Source organism: Trachinotus anak, unplaced genomic scaffold (assembly GCF_046630095.1).
Source record: "Trachinotus anak isolate AG129_WGS33_773 ecotype Australia unplaced genomic scaffold, CSIRO_AGI_Tana_v1 ptg000031l, whole genome shotgun sequence".
Lineage (NCBI taxonomy): Eukaryota > Metazoa > Chordata > Actinopteri > Carangiformes > Carangidae > Trachinotus > Trachinotus anak.
The window spans coordinates 5890418-5906003 of record NW_027273882.1 but is presented as its reverse complement, the minus strand read 5'-3'; the positions used below and the strand labels follow the sequence as shown (position 1 = coordinate 5906003).

General features: G+C 40.0%; 1 protein-coding gene across 2 annotated transcripts in view; it reads right to left on the bottom strand.

Moving 5' to 3' along the window:
* pex7 (peroxisomal biogenesis factor 7) overlaps positions 1 to 15586 on the bottom strand; it is a 41293-nt gene that overhangs the window by 14668 nt on the left and 11039 nt on the right. For both annotated transcript variants that reach the window (XM_071467663.1, XM_071467662.1), the window contains exons 7-9: positions 11164 to 11270; positions 10469 to 10582; positions 8296 to 8351 (exon numbers count right to left, since the gene is read on the bottom strand). In XM_071467663.1, the coding sequence (XP_071323764.1) occupies positions 8296 to 8351; positions 10469 to 10582; positions 11164 to 11270 (277 nt within the window). The remainder of the gene's footprint in view (positions 1 to 8295; positions 8352 to 10468; positions 10583 to 11163; positions 11271 to 15586) is intronic.

Sequence of the window (15586 nt, the reverse complement as noted above, 5' to 3'; positions counted from 1 at the left end):
ACAGTGAAGATCGTTTATGAGATGCGACAAAACGCAGCAGCACTTTGACAAAATTAAACCATCTATTTCCAAGGGGGAGTCGAGTTGTTGCATAACAGCAAAGAGAAGAACCATGAGCAACAGGATTTAGAAGCAGGACAGCTTTTTCTCACTGAGCAACTTAACGTCAAGCAGGGTGTATATTAGATGGATGAGAAGTGTCTTTTCACTGTGGCATCACCATGAAGCTTTCTACTAGATGTCTGATCAAATGTTCGCTTCAGTGTTTCAATGTGAAAAGCAAAGGAGCTGCTGTGGAAAAGACAAATGTCTGAACTATCCAACAAAATCAGTTTTAGATTCCTGCTTCATTTTATGTCCAAAACAATAATCAAAATAGTTGTTAATATGGTAAAAGTGTTTTAAACCTTATTTTGCAACAAAATCACCAAACTTCAAACTGCATTTAGATCTGCACCTGGTCTTGTTAGCCTGAAATAACTGCTAGGGGCTGTTGCCAAGATGGCTGCCGAGGGGCTAGACTTCCCTTTAAGGTCTTTGTTGTCATGACACGACAGTGTGGAGCTCCACTCACTGAGAAAACTACCTCGTGAGGAAAACTGTGAGATGCAGTAAAGCTCGTAAATCAACCTGAAGTTTTTAAGTTTTTTTTGTTTGTTTGTTTGTTTTTTTCAAACTTTCAAGGTCAACAGTACAATTTGGTACAATGAATTTAGCCTGTTAGCATGCTAATATTGGCTAACAATCAGTTACCACAATGTACACCCAAGGCAGATGGGATCGTCATTAGCTTTGGAGATATTTGGCCATAAATCAAAGTATTGTTCACTGGCTGGCTGAGGGCAGTGACTGCTTTATTGTGACATCACAAAATTCCAGAAGTCATGACGGCTCGTTTTAAGGCTCAGTTTCTGAATACAGGCTGTGTTCATTTCTCTGTGGACTAAGGCTTTGATACTTTAACAGTATTAATATAGAACCTAGACCTGCTTTATAATCAAAAACACATGGACATCTACCTTTAGACTATATAGGACCTTTTAGAGGAGCAAAGTTTTCTCTCCTTTTGTCCAACAATGTTGGTCTCTTTGAAGAATGCTGAGCATTAAAGCCTTAAAGATGTGTCTGTGTTTTCAGTCTTACACAAAAATAAACTGTAAAAGTGGGTATCTGCTTAAGGAGAGTGGGAAAAGACCCCAGTGTAACCCCGAAAAAAATCAGTTTTCTTTTTTGTGAATATCTCTATTCTGAGTCATTCCAGGTATCTAAAATGGGGTTCATGTGCTCACTCATGCACAAATATAGGCATGAAGTGAAACACATTCATCACCCACAGCACAGAGCAATGCGTCTGCAGCGTAATGAAGTGCACTGGCAATAAAAAATCTCAACTGAAATGAATGCATTTCTGTCACAGTGGTCCCATTCAGTGCATTAAGAGGCAGGAGTAATATTCCTGCAGCTAAGAGCTGCTGTAGCCTTGATTGGCTTCATAAAATGAGCAACAGCAACGATTTACTGTGATCTGTGGTGAGTCGGCAAATTTAGACTCCAATAACGTGAAAAGACGCAGCGGAAGTGGAAGCAGAGTTTAGGTTTTTTTCTTATTTACTACCTGGGAAATTTGTGTCATGAGCCTCAGGTTCGAAAACACTGCTGAACAGAAACATGGTTGAAAGTGGAGATGAAATGATTCGTGTGCTAATCAATGAGTATAGAGAGAAGCTCACTCTAAGGATCAGTGTCAGGGCTGACGTGTGCATATTTTAATTTTAATTTTAATGCATCAGTATCGACTAAAATAAAGCAAATCACTTCATTCTGCCAGTGTTGCAGAGCTGCTCTGCTCTATGACATCCTACTATGAGCCCTCCTCTGAATATGGAAGTGAAAATTACAGTGTGTGAATGTGAAAAATCTTTTGAGTGCAGTGGTGCAACTCTGAATTCTGACGTCCAGGTTGGCGAAATACATAGATTTGCTAAGCTCCCACTCTAATGCTCTGTTCCATCATCGATTGATGGTTTCAGTCATTTTTTGAGCAAAAATAACAAAAATTTGCTGGTTCTAGTTTGCAAAATAGAGAATTTCATCCTCTTCTCTGTTTAATCTCACTGTAAACTGATGAGCTTTGGGTTTTGGACTGTTTATCAAACAATACAGGACATTTGATACATGATTAAGTTTTACTTGAAAGTTGAAAGATTCTTTTTCAGCTGATTTTTAAACAGAGTATTTTTCAAAAAGCATCAGTGCCTCTCTGAGCTGCGAGGAAACAAGTGTCAGATTCATGTATGACTCAGATTATAGGTTTAGGGGTGTAGATGATGTTAATGTGCGTGTGTGTGTGTGTGTGTGTCTGTAATACCAGATGACAATCCCACTTAGACAAATACACCATGTTATTTGTACAAATGAGGCTTGCACTGTCTTTTGTCCGTAGTTTCCATGGTAGATAATTACTTAGCTTCTATTGTATTTCGTTCTGTGGAACCCTCCATTCACCTGTCAGGTTTGTGTGTGTGTGTGTGTGTGTGTGTTTGTGTGTGTGTACTTGTACTTGCTACATAGTAAGGACCAAAAAAAGTATTTTACTAACAGAGTGAGGACATTTTGGCTACATACTCATTAAGTCACAGCAGAAAGAAAATATACGAGGACAAAAAATAAAGGAAAAAAGAGAAGGCGTAAACAAAACATAAGATACATCAGAAACGAGAAGAGGATGATTTACTCCTCCCATGAACCGATGTCACTGATGCCTTTAATTCAAACAGGAAATTAATGTTAAGAGTGACACAAACACACACAGCAGATGAGGGGAGAACATGTTATCTAAAGCAAACACGAGAGGTCTAACACAACCTCAAAGTCTCTGTTTCACATGAAACACTAATTCTGATTGGGCTTTAAATAAGTGCATTGCCACAGAGAGACAAAGACAACATAAAGTGAATTAAAATGTGACATATATATTCAAAAGTGCTGCAGCAGATGAACATTATGGACACTACTCCTTCACAGTGAAACAGAAAGCAGGGAGAAGTTCAAGGCCAGACCATAGTGGTGTGTGTACATTTGTAGACCATCACTGTTTGCAACACAACTCATTAATCATTGATAAAAAATTTTACCATACAGTGCTGGAGAAATCAGAATAAATACAAATTGAATAATCCATCTTGCTTTTCAGACAAAGTTAATAAGCCCAAACCAAAAGCCAGTCCAGTTTTTAGGGTTTTCTTGAGCCATTTTCATGGAAAATTAACTTGTCTATTATTACAGTTTACAAAAGAAAATGGGAAACGTTTGAAGCGATCGACCTCACAGCAGATCTCAACTTTGCAACCAAAGATCAGCATCTAGATAAACTATTGTTCATCACCAGAGGTCCATGTCTAGTAGAGACAAGAGGGTCTTTTTAGACACTGGTCTTGTATTTGGACGCTGATCTGCATCCAGATGTAGATGATAAACGTCTAAATTTTTTCATTATTGGAGAACATTTAGACAATTGCTTTCTTGCTGTAATTTGTTCATTTGATGGCTTTGTGTGTCACAACTTATTAAATTTACCAGCTCATTAAATGTCACTTTCTCTGGAAAAAACAAAGGATTGAGGTTGGTAAATTATCTAACTCCATTTCAAAATAAATGTCTTTAGCTTCACACCCTGATGAATGCATGCTAATAAAAGTCTACAATTTTCCTGTAAACTAACAGACTCCAACATATTGTGACATCCAGCTGCAGGGAAAAAGACAGAGGATGGTATGCGTCAGTTATAAATGGTCAAAAGTCCCAGAATGCTCCACTCGTCATTGAGATTCAAGACTACGACTGAATAAACAGACTGAGGAGAGAAAGGGAGCGGGCTGGTGAGCGGAAATGAGGGATGAAAAAAGGATTAATAGACTTCTGTGTGTACATGAAGGTTCACATGTGACTATAGAGGAGCGTGTGCCTGAGTGAGCTGTATGTGTGCATTCATGTGTTGTTCTTTGTGTGTGTAGGTGGAGTAGATCAGTATGTGTCCTAAACACACAGGAAGGTCTATAAATGCAGGAGTGTGTGTGGACACACTGAGTTTACACAGTGGAACGGGCTGAACACACAACAGGTGGATGTGAGGACACTCAGATTTAAGATTTAATACATCCTCATGTCTAATTATCTGGATGATTGACAACCGAGAATGTTTTAGTGGTGCTGAGGAGTAATTCAAGAGTTGTTTCAAAACTTAGCAACAAGAGCTCATACATAAACAAGAAATTTTATTTAAATCATTTGGTTAGATGCCTTGACAGTTACTTAATATTACATAAAATAAAATATGTGGCATTTGAGGTATGAAAGATCCCTTCTACTGTTTTTCTCTGTAGATTAAAGGAACAGTTCAACATTTTGGGAAATACACCAATTTGCTTTCTTGCCGAGTTAGATGCGAGGATTGATATTACTCTGATGTTTGTACAATAAATGATGCTACAGCCAGCAGCTGGTTAGCTTAGCTTAGCATAAAGGTAGGTAACAAAATAAAAAAAAACCAAAACCCGCCAGCATCTCTGAAGCTCGTTAATTAACATGTTACTAGAGTGTAAAATGTCCGTTTTTAACAAGGGGCTATGTGACAAGGCCAATACCAGTTGCCAGGCAACCAGTGGCTGTACTAAAGTGACAAATTAACGTTTTTACATTTCAATATTTGTGCAGGTTACATAAACAAGATATATCATGTTTATTACTGAGCTGTGAAGTGCTGGTGGGTAGACGTTGTTGAGCCAGGATAGCTGTCTTTGTGCTAAGCTAAGTTAGCCACCGGCTGGTGGTAGCTTATATTTACTGCACAGACATGAGACTGTTGTTAATCTTTGCATCTAACTCAGATTAGAGATAAAATAATCATGTTTCAAAAATGTTAAACTTTTGCTTTTATGAATTATTACTTAGAAGTGTACATTTTGTGACGTTGGCAGAGCTGCTCTTTGTTTCAGGTGAGGTAGAAAATAAAATATACACTATTTTTCCAGTAAATCAACAAGAAAGCTCCATATTCATGTATTTGAAAATTTCACATTATGTTCAAAATACTTATTTTACTAGTGCACGGTGACATATTCAAGAAGTAGCTTGGTTTGTCAGAACATAAGTCCAAAACACAAAGATGTTCAATTTACAAAGACATAAAAAAGACAAATTTATTTGATTAACAGTTTCAGCACTAGGACTAGGATTTAAAGGAAGTTAAAAACTGCAGAGATGCTCCTTATCAACAGAAGAGACTAATGGTTGACGAGTCTCCTGTTAATGAGGTGATTAAAGCCTCCTGTACCATGCACACACACACAGTCTCAGGCTGGACTCAAGTTAAGAATAGGCAGTAATTATCTTGATGTTTGGACTGGTGTGTTTGGATTATTCAACACAAAGCAAACATACATGATGTGTCTATGGGAGAAAGCACAAACACATGGGACACTAGTGGGTCATTTGTGGTCCTGGCTCAGTACCATTCACAATGTTTTATTAAGATAACATCTGATGAAGTAAACCCACTGACACGGTTTTATCACAGCGGTAATGAATGGATTAAGGATTGTCTCAGAGGATGGGCAGCAGGCAAGTTAATAAAGGAGAAGACTGAGTATAGATTAAATTAAAGAAGCAGTGTCCATACAGTACGATGCTTGAAAAAAGAAAGCTTTAAAACGTTCCCCTGTGTCGACAATGCACTGATTTCCTCATGAAACCCACTTAGACTGAGATGTCAGAGAGAAACTTATATTGTCTTCACCGTTCACATCATCAGGGCAGCTGAGGGCCTGTCAGACCATAGAAAGTTGTTCTAGCCAATGTGTTAGCAAACACTTTCATATTTATACACCCAACAGCTACAGAGTTACATGATGATTCATGTTTATGTCCACCGCATGAATCTAAGTCCTCTGTTCCCTCTCTTTTAGCTCCGTGTTTGGTCTCCACCAGCTCCTGAGGGAAATATCTGGTTCTTTAGCTGCTGAATGCTCCACTATGTTCACCAGCTGCTCTGTAACTGTGTCTGTCTGCTGTTTGCTGCTGAGCAGGAAGTGGACAGAGGCTTTATCAGAGTTTGTTTGATGAATACAGCTGCTGCAGCTGGAAACAGAGACTGAACCAGACAGAAAATGTGATGTAAAACATCAACTGTGAGCTTAAAGAGGCTAAAACACTCTGTACATATCAGTACATTAGTAGAGAAGCAGTGACCTAATGGAGGCATCTTCAGCTTCAGGTTTAAGAAATTTAAAGGTCCCATATTTTATTCTGATCCTCTTCTCTGATTGGCTGAATGTTTTCTGAGTGATTAAAAGAAAAATATAGCAGACTTCAGGTAAACACTCGGACAAACCAAATCCTTCAAGGTTGGATTGTGGGTCCAGGTGGGCGGGGCTTGGGGCAGGACTGAAAGCAGTGACTGCTTTGTTCTGTTGCAAAAGTTCTGACGGCTCGTTTTAAAGCTCAGTCTCTGAATACAGGCTGTGTGGATTTCTCTGTGGACTGAGGCTTTGATACTTTCACAGTATTAATATAATATAGAACCTAGACCTGCTTTATAATCAGAAACACATGGAAATCTCACATCATAAAATATGGGACGTTTAAATGCTAACTGTTCTGTACTGGACAGGTAAAAGGTATGACTATGTGATCAGATGCTGAAACATTTGTATTCAGCAAACTTCCCCTTGCACAAATGAAGGATTAATATTTATTATGTTCCATTTTATGTCAGTTATCTGTTCACTTTGTTTGCAGCCGCTGGGCTTCCTCTTCACCGGAAAACAAAAATAAATGTTGTTTGCTGCATTTCTTATGCGTTTCTGAGAATCATCTCCACAGATGCTGTTTTCATTCCTTAAAAAGGTATCGAAGCAGCCACAGGCAAGAAAGAATCCAGCAGGTGGTGATTCCCCACTGTGTGTGTGTGTGTGTGTGTGTGTGTGTGTGTCTGTATAATGAAATCAGTACTCAGCATAGAGTATTTGAGCCAATAAAAAACTGGATCAATAAAACACAAGGTTTGGCACAGAGCCGGCTCTCACCACATTTATCTTTCAGCCTTCTTTCTCTGCCTTTGGCATTTTATCTCTCTCTCTCTCTCTCTCTCTCTCTCTCTCGCCTGGCATTTATTTCAGCATCATCCATCTTCAAGCTTGTCACTATTCATCCCTCCATCTTTCATTTGGTGTCTCATCGGCAACAGCAGAAGTTGAATTGAGCCATTTAGAAACATTCAGACAAAATGATGGAAAAAAGAGATTTCTCACACAGAAGGTTGAAATATTTGTTTCTGGACCTTAGGGCTGGGAAATAATTTTTTTTCTCTTCTTTAGGCCTGTGAATATTCTCATTTGTCCAGGTCATAGTATCTCAAAGGAGTTTTGAATCGAAAGCAACTGGACTTGGTTATTTGTCTAGGAAGACGTTTCACCTCTCATCCAAGAGACTTCATCAGTTCTTTCTTGCACCTGACCAGGCTGGGACTGGTCAGGTGCGACCAGTTAGGGCCGCTAGATTTAACATGAAACCACCACTGAGAGGGACAGAGAGAAGAAGACACAGGAAGAAGGGATAAGATTAAGAGGCAGCATATTCTCCTAAGAAACACAAAGGCGGCCTTGCTTGAAATTACTGATTTTATTAACTCAGCCGCTGCAGCTCAATAGAGGAAGAGCCCATCTCGTCTCCATCTCCTCCTCCCGCTCTCTCTCCATCTCACACACCAGTTCACTTTATCACACATTATCACAGTGTCCTTTCCCATTACTACTTCTAGGATGACACCATCCATCCACTTTGGGTGGTAATTGAAAGAAAAGGAGGCGTAAGCAGAAAATACGGGACCACATCCACCACTTCAGTCTTTTAACCTCTAGAAAAGTTGGTGTCACACAGTTAAACTCATATGTGAGGTGAGAGAAAAACGCTTTTACAGGTCTCATGAATAAAAAACACGTTACAGGCCATCGAAGTATCACCACCCCCAGAAAAAAAGGTGCTGCCGAGTGAAATCAATATCTGGATCATTTCTTTGAGTGTGTCGCCTTGATGTTTTTTTTTTTGAGAGAGAATAAGCTCTGTGGTGTTTCCTGCTTCAGCCGCGCTGTTTGTGTTTGTGTGCAACCTCCTTCATTTCCATGGCTCATTAATTAACACTTTAAAGGACTAACTGAGGCGCTCATGTTATGACTCTTTTGTTTTTCACTGACATAACACAACCACCAACCAATGACCAAGAAGAAGAAGAGATCATACCTGACAGTGAAGTCGTACGAGCAGGATGCCAACGCCATCCTACTGAACGGAGAAAACTGCAGAGAAAGGAATAAAAACTCAATCAGGAAAAAGACAATGATCAATTATTTCATTTATTTATTTCATTGATCTCAAACTTAAACAAAAAGCAGAAAAAATGATGAAAATCCCTTTAGGTGGATTTGAAGAGCTGAACAGAACTAACTAAATACAACATAAGATATTTAATTATGCACATGAGATGTTAAAGATACTAAGAAATACAACCAAAATTAAGAAAAATAAGAATGCAGAATGCAAACAATGCAGAACCAATCAGCTGACAATGATCATACCAAAGAACAATTTGAAAATTCATCAGATGCCACTGAGATGAATTCAAATTAAATGTAATGACAAGATCTAAAGAACATGTAGGGTGACTTTTAGTATTTGTGCCTCTATTGATTTTTGTGGATCTCAGAAGGCACAAGAGAGGAAGTTATTCTGCAGAAGACCTGCAGCGTTGTTTACAGTCTGCTCTTTCAAAATAAAATAGAAGCACATTTTCAGGGATTCCTGCTAAGCAACACATTTTCATGTGTTCTGAGTCTTTTTGATCTTGTGGAGCAAGAGCTGGAGGTTGTCCCTCATCTTGTTAAAAAAAATTAAAAAAAAAAGTGACAGAGTGAAATACAGCTTCAGGCAGGTTGAGCTGAGTTTTCAGCCTCTTTTCTGCTCAGCAGTTTGAGGAGTGAAAAGAGTCCACAGAGAGTCATTCCACTGCCTGTCAGCTAAGCGCTCTAAAATTAATTTATTCGCTCATTTGTTCCCCCTCTGCGCTTCTAACGGCCTAACCTTTCTCATCAGGTAGATTCAAACTCACTCTCTGCTGTATTTCTCTTTTTCTTTTTTCTCTTTTTTTCTGTCTCTCATTTCCAATTACAGCTGCTTTTTTAACATCATCAGTAAATGTCGTTTGTTAACGAAGCAAAAACAGCAAATACAACCAGACTCTGAGCAGCTGTGATGATGGATGTAGAACAAAATGATCTCGGAGCATATCTGCATTTCTCTGTTAACAACCCTGAGACGGTTCAGCACAGACTTCATCTGGATACATTTCCCTTAATGTTTCATTAGACCACTGTGGCCTCGTAAGGATCCACACCCTCAGTTCATAACACTGTGGTAACACGACGGCATGATCGCGGTTTTTATCTCAGACTCCTTCACTGGCACAGAGAACATTATATAAGTACAAGTCACAATTGTTGTTTAAAATCATTTGCGTAAATCTGTAACTGTGGGCGACCCGATAGCTGAATGGATAGGGCGCGTGCCACATGAGCAAAGATGCTCTTAGCCACTGATGCTCTCAGTCACTGGTTCGATTCCCGACCGGCTCAACTCTTTCCTGCATGTCATTCCTGCTCTCTCTGCTCCTTTCCTGTCACTCTCTACTGTCCTATCAAATAAAGGAACAAAAGAACAAAACATTTCTTTAAAAAAAAAAAAAAAATCGATGACTGTTAACTTGATGACCACAAATACAAGATCCAGGTTAGAAAAAACTTGAAGACAGAGCGGGATCGAAAGTGTCTGACTCTGAGTTTATTTTTATCTCTTCTCTCTTCTTCTGCTGATCATGAATCCCTTCACCTCCCTCTCTGCCCCCTCCAGTAAATCGATACAAGCTGACAGATTTGCAAACAACAAACAAACACAAACACACACACACACAGTTTTAGACCAAGTTCTCTGGATCGATCGGTGTCACCTGTCCTGGAAAAACCCGGCTTGAGCAAAACAGTTCCTTGATTGGGTGAACTCAAGTGAGTGTGTGTGTGTGTGTGTGTGTGTGTATCTGTGCATATTCATGACGCCTGTGTGTGTGAAGTGACGTGTGCCTAATCTGAGTAACTGGGATGTGTTTGGGGACTCCTCTGCAGCTGTCTGTTCTCTCACACACAAACCCACGCATTTCTAATACGTGTGTGTGTGTGTGTGTGTGTGTGTGTGTGTGTGTCGTCTTATTAGGTCCATTTAAGTGGGTGTTTTGATGCTGTCAGTCCCAGCGCTGCATCTCTTGCCTCGTGTGAACACACTGTTGTTACACAACATTTGACGGAGCATGTGGTCGGAAAGGGAAACCAGGCCGCGTGTGTGCGCGTGTGTTTGTTTGTGTGTGTACCTTGACTCTGCGGATGGCGTAGGTGTGGCCTCGCAGCTGACTGACAGGCTGCCGTATGTTCCTCAGGTCCCACACACACACACTGCAGTCCACTGAGCCTGTGGCCACAACGTTCTGCACGCAAACAACAATCCACTTCAGTTAAACGTAATTAACAGCTTATTATAAGAATTATAAGGAAGAATAAAGCTCTCTTTAAACATACAAATAAAGAATGGAATAGGGCTTTTATTTTGAAAAACACTAGTTAACTGTACTTTAAACTACGATAAAATGGCTGGTTAGATGTATTTTATACTAACTGCTAAATACCTGTATTTTAACGCAGAATTGACAGAGTTTAAGAATTGACATAAAGCTTATTAAAAGAGTTTAAGGTAGAATGAAGCTGCTAAAATGTGTTTTAGCTAAAATACCAAAAGATTACAACCAATGAAATTCATATAGTTAAAAATGTCTCTTTAATGCTGACTAAATTCAGTCAGATGCTAAATAAACTGCATCTGTTGGTCTGTGGCTTAAACCAAAATAAGGCAGGATATATGCAATTTAGACTAAAAATGTATTTTCAGCTGAAATAAAGTGAAGCTGGCTATGTGCTCCTGAGATACATGTATTAAGAGTTAAGGTACAGCCCATTTTAACACCATCTACATGAAAAAACAATGATGGTGCAGCATAAGGTGGGCAGTTACCTGGTCATATTTGCACCAATCACAGCTAAGAATCTCAGCCTTGTGCGCTGGGATGGCCAATCGACACACGGCAGCCTTCAAATCCCACACTCTGAGAGTCCCATCACCTGTGAGCAGACAGAGACAGACACAGCAGATTTACCCAGAATTCCCAGTGCAACAACCACAGCTTTGGTGTCAAAGAGAGAAGCAGAAGTGCCTGTTTGGTCATATTTCCGATTTAAACCCAAAGCCAAACATTAATGAGGCTTAGGTTAGGCATTTGGTTGTGATGGTTAAGGTTAGGATACGGGGCTAGGGATAACTTAGGGATACCCAAAAACCAAGAGCCCTCTATACTTGTGGGGACCAAAATGCTGGACCGCACAAGTTTAAATGGCTGTTTGAAGTTTTTGGGTTAGGATTAGAATTAGGTTTATGTTAGGGTTAAGTGTTGTATTATGTCAATGAAGGGTCCCCATGAATTTAGAAAGACAAGGATGTGTGTGCGTGTCTGTGTCCCAATATAATATAGTCTCTCTTGAACCATTCATTCATTCATTCATTTCAGGGACCACTTCATTATGGCATCAACCCAACAAAGTGTGTGTGTGTGTGTGTGTGTGTGTGTGTGTGTGTGTGTGTGGTTGTACTGGGCAGAGGTTGATGGTGTGCCAACACACTGCGACAGTCATCAAGCAGCACCTTTACACACTGTTCTCCTGCCTTCTCCTCCTCATTCATTTCACAGCAGCAGGTTCTGAGTTCTTTATTCAAACGCTACAGTTTTTCCTCCTTTAAGCTAAAGTCACAGTGAAGGGATCAGTCGGCTTCACACCAACCAGCGGTCATTTTATTAACTAAGCGGTCGTTTAATAAACTTGAGTGGAAATAGAAGAGATTAAAAGAGGTCAGAGTATTGAATTCATCTCTTTATGTCCTTTTCTTCTGCAGTGCTTTAATGGCACCAGCTGGAGAACTATCTCAGCTGTGGATGGAAACATGCTTTAATTCACTTTGCCAGTTTTTTTGGTTTTTGGAATTTACCCTAGATTGTTCACATGAAAAAAAAAAAAAGTTACAAAAGAGTTACAAAACTCTCCAGACACAGCCACGCCCCACCTCAGTATTTAGTCCATCTTTATTGATAAAAATAGGATAGACAAAATCCTGTCAACATAATTTCTAGGAAACAAGGTTGGGCAATGGGCAACAATTTTAGTTTTCCATTAATGCTGAAATTGCTGCAAATATTTCACACTGCTGAATTTATAATGACAAGTTTTATGTTTTCATATTTATTTTCTGTTTACAACTCATACTTAATTCATGAATGTGATCAAATCATTTCTGTCTTATCGCCCCTACATTCATCACGGTACGAGTTATTGCAGGGACATTCCACTGATCTGCACTTTAGCATCTTAGTTTTTGCTCGGTGCACCTTATAAACTGTGTGTATAGTCATGATTGTGTGATCCAAAGAACAAGGTGGAGGGATGAGAGTTTGGGACAGCTCTGAGTCACCATCTGGAAACCACAAACAAAATTAATTTGCTCAATAGGATTATGTGACTGGGACTCTGGAATGCTTCTTCTGAAACAAGGCCACCTGAAGTCCCCCCGAGGCTGACGGCAGAGGTAGACCGGCCGGAGCTCAGTGAGAGCGAGGATGGCCCGCACAGTTTAAATAAACAGCTCGAACAAATCCGGACTGTTGGAGGGAACAGATTAAAGAGTACACCGAGGGAGCTTCTTCCTTGGCGTCCCCTCATGTTTACTGACCAGCGGATTAATCCTTTCCTCCCGTTCACCACTGCCTCCTCATCCTCTTTGAGCCCAGCGAGGGATGGAACACACCCTCCCAGCGTCAGTCTCTTCCACGCACATCATCCCACTCTTTATCGATTCTCTCATTACTGATTTAACCCTTCATGTCCCTCTTTTATTTATTTATCCTCCTCCTCTCTTTTTCCCTTTTCCTCACTCCCACAGTCCACCTCTCAGCCATGCATGGAAGCTCCTCTGGCATCAGCAAGTGGAAATGTGCCAACTACGCAGTGTGAGTTTGTGTGTGTTTGCATGAGTGTGTGTATTTGTGTGTGTGTGTGTGTGTGTGTGTGTGTGTGAACAGATGTGTACGTGCATGTGTCACCGTTAACAACAGCAAAACAGTTTAACATTGTGTTTCTTTTGCTGCAGCAACAAAGAGCGTCTGGCTCTCCATGCAAGTGTGTGTGTGTGTGTGTGTTCATTCTGCAGTGCATTAGAAGCTGACTTCTGTAAAAGGGTCTCGCTCTATTACACTTGGTATCTCTGCTGTATCAGCAGGTTCAGCTCGCTCGCTCGCACACACACACACACACACACACACACACACACACACACACACACACACACACACACACACACACACACACACACACACACACACACACACACACACACACCTCCCATATGGAGCCATATGGACTTTCTCACTGATGTGTCACAGCGTCTAAATTGTGGCAATATATAACACACACCTGACCAGTGAACTACTCCTGACACACAGGAAACATTACAGGGCTCATTAGTGTTGTTTCATTTTTTCAAAATTAAAAAGAGTAGTAGTAAAAGTACATTTTATCTCTTTATTTGAGTCTTTATAATTTCTGTTTGATGATTGCTGATATTTTTTCATTTAGTTTTAATATAATCCGTTTGCTGCTAACTGAGCTAGCTATTATATTAGCAGTCTAGCACTAATATGTTGCTAATACAGCTCTTTAAACAACTCTTTTAGTTTTACTTAAAGGTCCCTTAAAATGAGCTGTCAGGACTTCTGTAACTTTGTGATGTCACAACAAAGCAGTCATGCCCCAAGCCCCGCTAGGCTTAACCCTCCATCCAACCTTGCAGGATTTGGTTTCTAGAGTGTTTCCCTGAAATATACTATATTTTTACTTGCTCACTCAGAAAACAGTCAGCCAATCAGGAGAAAGGCTCAGATCCTCTCTTCTGATTGGCTGACTGACCTGTTGTTACTAGAGCTCCAGAAAGAAGCCTGAGAGAGGAGATGTAAAACTACACTGAGATGGTTTTTGGTTCTTAAAACCACAAATGTATCTTTTTATGGATATCAACTCTTCAAATAAAACACAGTATGTGCAGAGCAAATAGTTGAGTGATTAAGGATCTTTGTGCTTTAGTTACTTGCAACTGCTGAAAAAAATCAGATTTGATAAAGGATGCTGATTCATAAGCAGATTTGATGTGGATTTTAAAAATGTTGCTGAAACCCTGTCTTATTTTTCTCAACGACACCTCTCACCCTGCTACATCTCCTTCAGAACTGTTGTGATAAAGAATATTGACTTTGCCTGCTGAACACTGGATGTGACTCAGAGAGTTAAGCCATGAGAAGAAAACACTTCACTGATTGGCTCATATTGATCTGTTCTGACCAATCGAGCGCAGCAGTCATCGTCTACAGCCCCGTACCTTCCTCTGAAAGATGGATGCATTTGCATTTAGTTTTCCAGAGCTGACTGAAACGCAAGAAGCTCTGCTCAAAACATTTGGGAGAGGTGGTGCCCAAAAAATGGCCGATTTCCAAACAACAAATGCATTTGCATTCAAACACATTTTCTTGTTTCAGTAAATTTCCATAGGCAAGGCTGAATGTGATCACAGCGGGCGTGTGGGTGACTGTAGCAAAAAGGGTTTAAATTTAAAAAAAAAAAAAAACAGACAGCTGCAGTCACACAGATTTACATGATTGTTTTCATTGGCCGCTGACACTGAGATCAGCCACCTCCAAAGCTTATCTAAGACACCAGTATCACAGGCCTGAAGAAAGAGGATGGAGACATGAAGACACTGTGCCTCTTTTATTCTGAGATTACTTTTCATTAAAGCTGTGACACTTTCTACAGTGTCCTGATGCAGATGCCTTTCTTTGAGGGGCTTAGATAAGGTTTAGGTCTTTATTCCTTTTGTTCAAAATGCTCTGCCATGATCCTTGATGAGCCGCCTCAAACATGTCTCTGCAGACCTGTTGCTGCACCCACACTTTCTGCTGCCATTCCACATGTTGTTATCGTTTACCGTGTCTGCCTTCCCTCTTCTTCCTCATCTCTTTGCATTTGTAGGTGTTATAATACTGCCCTCATCAGTCCCAGAAGAATCACAGCTCCACTACCTACAACACCTGCCATCCTTTTGGCACAATAATACAGCATCAATCCTTAATCCCAGAACTAACATAAAGGTTGTAACAGGAGATAGAAAAGTCTAGCTGCAGTCTGTGGTGATTTTATGGTTTACAGTTCACTGATGGTCAAGTGAACACAGAGTGAACACAAACCAAAACTCAGAGTCTCCTGTTTGTTAGTTATCAGTTATTGTGCTCATTAACAACAGCCTAATTTCCTCCTAATAATCACTTTTTAATTATATATAC